The 8,964-nt window shown below is 53.9% G+C and overlaps 1 protein-coding gene across 1 annotated transcript; it reads left to right on the top strand.

Annotated features, from left to right (window-relative positions):
* Window positions 1-611: 611 nt before the first annotated feature.
* Window positions 612-6,355, top strand: LOC134338851 (interleukin-11-like). The gene is made up of 5 exons (XM_063034995.1): window positions 612-668; window positions 2,056-2,198; window positions 2,737-2,835; window positions 3,187-3,348; window positions 5,509-6,355. Exons 1-5 carry the CDS (start codon window positions 662-664, stop codon window positions 5,668-5,670), a joined length of 573 nt encoding a protein of 190 aa, XP_062891065.1. The 5' UTR covers window positions 612-661; the 3' UTR covers window positions 5,671-6,355.
* Window positions 6,356-8,964: the final 2,609 nt, after the last annotated feature.

Raw genomic sequence — 8,964 nt, 5'->3', positions numbered from 1 at the left:
GAAAGAGAGAAGTGGTGACAGAAAAATGAGAGCCGTGCCAGAGAAAAAGTGAGAGAGAGCATGGTGAGAGAGAACAGCTTCAAGGCATAGAGTGAGAGGGAGGGGAAGAATGAAAGAGAGAGTTTGAGAACAGAAAGAGAAAGGCAGAGATTCAGGGAAGATAAAAAAACGTCTGCAAGGGAGGCTTGGTGGAAGGTGAGAGAGGTAGAGAGAATGACAGTTAGAGAGAGAGAGAGAGCGAGAGCGAGAGGAAAGGAAAAGTGATCGATTTCTAACAAAAGTTGTGCAAGTTTGGACAAAACTCTTGGTGTGTGGGAGGAGAAGGAAGAGCCCCTGACTTCCCCCGAATATCCCCCCTCCCTCCCCATCACCACTTCTTCAGTGCACAGAAGTTTTGCTGTGTCATCTCTTGCAGGGGGCTTTGGTGAGAAGGGAAAGACTGGAGAAAAAAAAGAAAATGGGTGAGGAAAAGATAGATGACAACATTGTTATGATGTAACCCAGGAAAATGACTGCGATGTGTGTCATCAGTGAATCTTTCCCACGCCCCCCTCTTTTCAGCATTATAAAAAGAGAGAAGCTCTCAAAACACACTCACAAATACCCTCACATACACACACACACAAACACCCCGGATCGAAGACCCACCCTTGCCCTCGCCATGAACCGTGAGTTGCCCGCTGTGGGACGTCCTGTTTGGTGGAGGGGGAGGTTGGTGTGGTCAGAAGTGAGAAGTGGGGTGGGGAGGAGGAGGAAGAGGGAGAGGGAGGGAGGAGGATGAGTGGAGGTGGGGAGGGGATGCTGGGCAACGCTGAGTTCCTGGATTGGTCGGCTGGAGAGTGCAGGAAGGAAACGGGTGGCTGTGGCGACTGGATTGGACGGGGTCGAGGGAATACTGGGTAAATTGGGTGGGTCATGGGGGGGATCCCTGGTGAATTGGGTGATGGGGAGGGGTCAATGGGACTTGAGTAAATTAGATTGTTCAAGGGGAATTGAGTGCTGAGTGCAGGTCGGTGGGACTAGGTGAGAGTAAGAGTTCAGCACAGACTAGAAGGGCCGAGATGGCCTGTTTCCGTGCTGTAATTGTTATATGGTTATATGGATTCTGGGTAGATTGTATGTGTGGGTCAAGGGAATTCTGGGTAAATTCGATATGGAATGTCAAGGGTATTCCAGCTGAATTGGATTGGTGGGTCAAAGGGATGCTGGGTAAATCGATGCTTGGGGCAAGGATATTCCGGGTAAATTGAATAGTGGATCAAGGAGATTGTGGGTAACACGGATGGGCAGTCAATAGGGTTCCGGGTAAATTAGATTGATGAGGTCATAGGAATGCAGGGTAAATTCTATGTTGGTTGTGGGTCAAAGGGATTCTGGGTAAATCAGATGGGGGTCAGGGGAATTGTGGATAAATCAGTGGGCTGTGGGGCACGAATTATCATTCTCCCCATCCCCACCACTAGCCATTCCGCCCATCCCTGTCTCCCTAGCGCAAGGCAGGAGTGAGTGGCGGGGGGGTGTTGGTGGAAGGGGGAGAGCAGATTCACCCACAGAATCTCCCCATCTCTCTCCTGCTTCCCACCACTAGAATCACAGCTACCCTAGAGCCCCTGACTGCAAACCTGCCATTGCTCCCACCTCCCCAAGAAACAGACCACCCACTCCTCCTCCCTTCAAAAGCACGTCACCTTCCCCTCCCACTGCCCCCTCCCAGTTGGGTAGTCTGTTCTTCTCTATGTGACTCCCCCTCCCCTTCCTCTCCACTCCTCTCCCTTACCATTCCAACTTCCTCGGATGCCTGAGATTCCTGGAATTCCTTCCGGGCTGCGGGACAGACAAACAGAAAGAGACAGTGGAGGAGGGAGGGGAGGCTGCGGGTCTGCGTAGAGGAATCTGGGCTAAAGTTAATATGATGTTCACTCTCCACTCCTCCTCCCCACTCGCCTCTCCATACCTCCTGCTCTCTCTCTTACCCCCCATTTCTCCCCCCCCACTTCCTCTCTCTCTCTCCCCCTTTCTCTTTCCCTTTTTCCCTTCCTCCCCTCCCACCCACAGACTGGCTAAGCTCCCTTCTCGGCCTGCTGACCCTCGCGATGGGCCTGTCCACTCACCCCACGCCCAGCCACTCCTCAAAAGCAACGGTGGCCGAGGTGGCTACAGTTCTCCACACAAAGGTCCATCAGCTCCTCAGCCTATACGTAAGTTTCCTCGGGGCGAGGGGGGGAGGGAGGGGGGAAGAGGGATGAAAGAAGGCAAGCGGAGCAGCAAGTGGGAGAGGGGGGAGAGGGGGAGAGGGAGGGGAAAGGGGAGAGGGGAGGGGGAGGGGGAGGGGAGGGAGAGGGGGAGGGGAGGGGGAGGGAGGGGGGAGGGGAGAGGAAGGGGAGAGGGAGGGGAGGGGGAGGGGGAGGGGAGGGGGAGGGGGAGAGGGGGAGGGAGAGGGAGAGGGGGAGAGGGAGGGGGAGAGGGAGAGGGAGAGGGGGAGGAGAGGGGGAGGGGGGGAGGGAGAGGGGAGGGGAGGGGAGGGGAGGGGATGGGAGAGGGGGAGGGGAGGGGAGAGGGGGAGGGGAGGGGGAGAGGGGTAGGGGGAGGCGGGATGGAGCGATGGAGAAGAGGAAGGTGGAGGGGATGAGGGGAGGGAGGGAAATGGAAAGATAAGGGACCGAGGGGGTGGTGTGTGACAGAATTTCAAGGGGAGAAGGAGCTCAGGATCTGACATCTCCCTCCCTCCCCACCCAGGTAAAGGATCTGCTCCAAGGGGCGATATTAAAGGGTGATCACCGCCTCCCCTCCCTGCCCCTGCTCTCAGGCAGTGCTACTGACCTTGACTCCGTCCAGGTAAGTGGGATATTCCGTCTGAACTCCCTCAGCACCTTGACCCAGCCATGACCCCAGCAATCTCCCCTTGACCTACATGACCAATCCGACCCCATAACCTCTTGCTGACCCCTGCAACTTCAGTAGCTTCCACCTGATGCCTGTGACCTCACCCTGACCCTGCTACAACCTTGGTGAGCTCTCTCCAACCCTAGCATGCACACATGATCAACCCTTCAACCCCGCAACCTCCACATGGCCCCTCTGTGACATCCAGCTGACCTCTTGGTATCATCCTCCTGACAATTCCGTGACCCCCCCTCTGTAATGTGATATATATTACCCTAACCCTAACCACCCTCTCTCCTTCAGGCTGATGTCAGTCTCCCAGCAATACAGAGCTCCCTCCGCACTTATGAGGCACATCTGGTGTGGCTCCGGGACAACAAACTCATCCAACGCACCAACCTCACCCACAAGATCACGGAGGTGCTGAGACTTCTTCAGAGCCTGGCCTTCCGAGTGGAGGATGAGGTAGGTTCACGATCTGGCCTCACCCTTCCTGGTGGATAAGGAGCTGTGGACAAGAGGGGTTAGTCTATGCACACAGCATCCGCCACATCACCCTTCCACTGTCTACAGGTCAGGAGTGTGAGGGACCACCCCCCACACACACACACACACACACACACACACACACACACACACACACACACACTTCCCTGGATGGGGTTAGTCTATGCACACAGCATCCGCCACATCACCCTTCCACTGTCTACAGGTCAGGAGTGTGAGGGACCACCCCCCCCACACACACACACACACACACACTTCCCTGGATGGGGTTAGTCTATGCACACAGCATCCGCCACATCACCCTTCCACTGTCTACAGGTCAGGAGTGTGAGGGACCACCCCCCCCACACACACACACACACTTCCCTGGATGGGGTTAGTCTATGCACACAGCATCCGCCACATCACCCTTCCACTGTCTACAGGTCAGGAGTGTGAGGGGACACTCCCCCCACTTTCCTGGGTGGGGTTAGTCAAGGATGTGTAGACAGAGGGGAGGCTCGTTTTCGTGATGTGCTGAGCTGTGTCCACGACTCTGCGGTTTATTGCAGTCACGGGCAGAGCAGTTGCCGTGTCAAGCAGTGATGTATCTGGATTGGATATTTTCCGTGATGCATCTCTCCCCTAACAGGAGCAGTGAAGACTGATGGGAGACCTGACAGAAGTTTATAAACAGGGTTTATAAAGAGACAGGGTAGTCAGTCAGAATCTTTATCCCCACAGTTAAAATACCTAACACCAGAGAGCAGAGAGGGGGAAAGTTCAAAGGAGATGGGTAGGGCAAGGTTTATAAGATTAGAAGAGGCACAGATAGAGTAGACAGCCAGTATCTTTTCCCCCAGGGCGGAAGTGCCTAATACCAGAGGGCATGTGCTTAAAGTGAGAGGGGAGAAGTTCAAAGGAGATGTGAGGGGCAAGTTTTTTTTACACAGAGAGTGGTGGGTGTCTGAAATGTGTCGCAGGGGTGGTGATGATGGTACTGCTGTCTTGTGGTAGCGCTCTGTATAGGTGTGCTCAGCAGTAGGGAAGGCTTTATCAGTGATGGACAGGCTGTACCCATAGGCTTTTCCATTCCTGGGCATTGGCATTTCCATACCAGGCTGTGTGTCATCAGTCAAGATATTCTCTACTGTGCATCTATAGACAGTTGTCAAAGTTTTAGATGATATGCTGAATCTTCGCAAACCTTCTGAGAAAGTAGAGGCAGCTGTACAGTGCAAAACATAAAAATTATTATAAAGTACAACAAACAGGTAAGTTAGTGCTGATGGGCCCATGGACCAAAGGTGGAAGGGAAGAATCTAGAACACAATCATGATAGCAGAGTACAGGGCTTTTTCTAACTCTGTGTAAAAAACCTACCTGTGACATCTACCCTATACTTCCCCCCAATCACCTTAAAATCATGCCCCCTCGCGGTAACCATTTCTGCCAGGGAAAATGGTCCACTCTATGTGGCTGGGTGAGGAGAAGAGATTTCGGGAGGGAACAGTGGAAGTTGAGGGGTGAGGAGAGGAGATTTCGGGAGGGAGCAGTGGAAGTTGAAGGGTGAAGAGAAGTGGAAAGGGTGCTGAGAATTCATTCCCCGTCATATTAGCCATTTCCATCCTGGGAAAAACTCTCTGGCTGTCCACTCTATCCATGCCTCTTGTACACCTCAATCAAATGACCTCTCACTTTCCTTCACTCCAAAGAGAAAAGCTCTGATTTGCAAAAAACCTTACTCATAAGACACGGTCTCTAATCCAGGCAGGATCCTGGTAAATCTCCTCTGCACCCTCTCTAAAGCTTCCACATCCTTCCTGTAATGAGACGACCAGAATTGAACAGAATAATTCAAGTGTGGTCTAAACAAAGTTTTATAGAACTGTAACATTACCTCGCTGCTTTGGAACTCAATCCCATGACTAATAAAGGCCATATGCCTTCTTAAACACCCTATCAATATTTGTGGCAACTTTGGATGTGGACCACAAGATCCCTCTGTACCTCCACACTGCTAAGAGTTCCTTCTTCAAATTTGACCTTCCAAAAACATTCCTGAATTGTTAACTAAGAATACAAACGAAGTCTGATATCATTACAACCTGCTTAACTTTCTCTTTCAACTGGCTATAGATGCAAAAGTTGAATCTACCTCGGCAACCAACCACCAGCTTCGCTCTCACTGTGACGAAAAACTGGCCTACACTCCGCGCGGGATACATCATCCTCCGGGACCTTCGCATCTTCCTCAACAAGAGCGCGCACGAGCTCCTCGAGCTGTACCCAGAATGGTGAAGGAAGGAGGGATGGAAGAGGGCTCGTGAGGCCTGAGGTGCTTTGACGAGAGAGGGAGAGACTCCCTTTCTCCTTCCTCTCCCCTCTCTCATTTCCCCTTCCCTTATAATTTATTAAGTTATTGCTTTTCTTCTAATTTATTTATTTAATGCCAACCCCCCCCCCACTCCTCACTGGAACATCACAAGGTGGGGGTGAGTTCAAAGACCCCATCTCAGACTAGAGACTACACTGTGCAAGTTGTGCCCTGCTGGGACCTTTCTTAAAGGCTCTGTAGGAAGTTGTCCCAAGAGGCTTGGGATGTTCCAACAGGTCCCAAATTAAGCCTGGATCTTTCCAATGGCCCCTGTGGGAGGCCAAGTCCCACACACTGGCCTTAGACATTCCAACAGGCCTGAAATGAAGCCTGGAGCTTTCCTACAGCCTCCACAGCAGGACAAATTCCACACAATGTTCTGTCAATAGGCCTTAGAAGGTTCAACAGGCCCAAGGTGAAGCCTGGAGATTTCCTACAGCCTTAACCAGAGGCTATGTCTTACACAATGAACAACAGGAATTCTGCAGATGCTGGAAATTCAAGCAACACACATCAAAGTTGCTGGTGAACGCAGCAGGCCAAGCAGCATCTCTAGGAAGAGGTGCAGTCGACGTTTCAGGCCGAGACCCTTCGTCAGGACTAACTGAAGGAAGAGTGCAGTCGACTCTTACTTCAGTTAGTCCTGACGAAGGGTCTCGGCCTGAAACGTCGACTGCACCTCTTCCTACAGATGCTGCTTGGCCTCTTACACGATGAGCCCAGTTTGGCCAATAGGCTTTAGACAAGCCTACATCTTTCCTACAGTCTCTACCAGACCCAAGTCCAACATATTGGGCTTAGAGATAAGGATGGTCCACAATCCAGTGTCCCCTTACCAAAGGCAGTAGACTCGAACACCCGAGAACCCAGATGAGCCAAAAGGCCCAGAAGGACTTTCCCTGAAGCCTCGGCCTTTGGTACGAACCCAACACAGAGGGCACCCACCCTGCGGAAACCTCGGCAACTCGTACAGGGCACAAAACTTGTCCAGACCCGGTGACGCTGTTGCAGCCACTGTTGTCTCCTTTGAAATGCTTTATTTTTATGCAGTTAATTTATGAGTCTTTTAAGTTATTTGCATTTATTTATTGGAACTGATTATTTATCCAGAATGCAGGGTCGAAAGTCGACACTCTGCCACATGCACTGGGAAAGAATTTCTAGATAAAGAAATAATGGATCAATAAAGCTATTTTTGTGAAAAATAATTCACTGGGACTGGAGATTGTCTGTGTGTGTGTGTGTGTGTGTGTGTGTGTGTGTGTGTGTGAGAGAGAGAGAGAGAGAGAGAGAGAGAGAATCAGAAAGATGGACAATGTGAGGTACAGATAGACTGTGTATGAGAGAGGGAGGGGGAGAGGAGGACAAGTGGGGAGGTGGGGAGACGGGTGGGAGAGAGGAGTTGGAAGAGAGGGGGTGGGAGAGTGTGTGTCACTGACACTGTGACCCTGACACAGTGTGCCTTTAACCGCGGACTGTGTCTCACCAGGAGGCGAATCAGACATACACTGATGTGGTCAGAGGGAGTGGGACACCACTCAAAGACATTCCTTTCTGACCCAGTCAGCACCCGGTGGGGCAGGAAGCTATTGGGCAAGTCTGGGCAATAGCTTACCTGGGGGAGGAGAGGGAATGAGACACGCAGGCACAGACAGAGCAAGAGAGAAAGGCAATGGGGGGGGGAATGAAGGAGGAGAGGCAGGAGGAAGAGGGGTGAGATGGAAGAGGGGAGGAGTGAGAGGGAGGGGAGGGGTAAGAGAGAGTGACAGGATGTGAAACAGAATGAGGGAGGGGGAGAGATGGGCAAAAGGGAGAGAGGGGGTGGAGAGTGGAGAGAGTGGGGGAGAGGCAGAGTGCGGAGGTGGGAGGGGAGGGCAGAGAGAGGGGGGAGGGGGGGAGAGGGGAGAGGGGGAGGAGGGGAGGAGGGGAGAGGGGGAGGAGGGGAGGGGAGGAGGGGAGAGAGAGGGAGAGAGGGGGAGAGGGGAGGAGAGGGGAGGAGAGGGGGAGAGGGGAGGAGAGGGGAGGGGGAGAGGGGGAGAGAGAGGGGGAGGGGGAGAGAGAGGGGGAGGGGGAGGGGGAGAGAGAGGGGGAGGGGGAGGGGGAGAGAGAGGGGGAGAGGGGAGAGAGGGGGAGGGGGAGGGGGAGAGGGGAGAGAGGGGGAGGGGGAGGGATGGGGATAGAGAGGAGGGAAGGGGAGGAGGAGAGAGGAGGGTGGGTGAGGGGGTGAGAGAGGGGAGTGAGGGGAGGGGTGGGGAGAGTGAGGGGCAGTATGAGGGGGAGAGAGGGAAAAAGAGAGATGAGGGGAGAGGGAAGGGGGAGAGAGGGAAGGGGAGACGGAAAGGGGGAGAGGGAAAGGGGAGAGGGAAAGGGGAGAGGGAAAGGGGAGAGGGAAAGGGGAGAGGGAAAGGGGAGAGGGAAAGGGGAGAGGGAAAGGGGAGAGGGAAAGGGGAGAGGGAAAGGGGAGAGGGAAAGGGGGGAGGGAAAGGGGGGAGGGGAGGGAGAAGGGAGTGAGGGGAGGGGAAGGGAGTGAGGGAGAAATGCGTGGTGGGAGTGAGGGGAGGGGGAGTGAGAGAAGGGAGTAGGGGAGAGAGGGGGAGTGAGGGATGAGAGAGGGGAGGGTGGAGTGAGGGGAGGGGGAGAGAGGGAGAGTGAGGGGAAGGGGAAGGGGAGGGGTGGTGGGGAGAGAGAGGGGAGGGGAGAGAGAGGGGAGGGGAGAGAGAGAGGGGGAGGGGGAGTGAGAGAAGGGGGAGTAGGGGAGAGAGGGGGAGTGAGGGATGAGAGAGGGGAGGGTGGAGTGAGGAGAGGGGGAGTGAGGGGAAGGGGAAGGGGAGGGAGAGAGAGGGGAGGGGAGAGAGAGAGAGAGGGGAGGGGAGAGAGAGAGAGGGGAGTGAGGGATGAGGGAGGGGAGGGGGAGTGAGAGTGAGGGGAGGGGGAATGAGGGGAAAGGGGTGGTTGTTGGACAAGCCGGTGGGGGGGGGGAGAACAGAGATATAAAGAAAAAAGAAGTTTACATCACTAACTGGTCGAGAGAGGACACAACACAGGATCACAGGAGGCTGCCGAGGGTTGTATATTCTGCCAGCTTCATCTTGGTCACAACCCTCCCCTCTACCAAGGAAATCTTCAAGAGGTGATGCCTCAACAAGGTGGGATCTTTCTCCAAGTGCCCTCACCAAGGTGGACGTACCCTCGTCTCATTGCTACCTTCAGGGAGGGGG

Source organism: Mobula hypostoma, chromosome 28 (assembly GCF_963921235.1).
Source record: "Mobula hypostoma chromosome 28, sMobHyp1.1, whole genome shotgun sequence".
Classification (NCBI taxonomy): domain Eukaryota; kingdom Metazoa; phylum Chordata; class Chondrichthyes; order Myliobatiformes; family Myliobatidae; genus Mobula; species Mobula hypostoma.
Note: the sequence above shows the minus strand (reverse complement) of the source record. Positions and strands in the feature narration are given on the sequence as shown.

Coding starts and splice junctions, on each gene's coding strand:
- LOC134338851 (XM_063034995.1), top strand. Junction 2,836..3,186: donor CTGACCTTGACTCCGTCCAG/GTAAGTGGGATA, acceptor TCTCTCCTTCAG/GCTGATGTCAGTCTCCCAGC. Junction 3,349..5,508: donor CCTTCCGAGTGGAGGATGAG/GTAGGTTCACGA, acceptor AACTGGCTATAG/ATGCAAAAGTTGAATCTACC.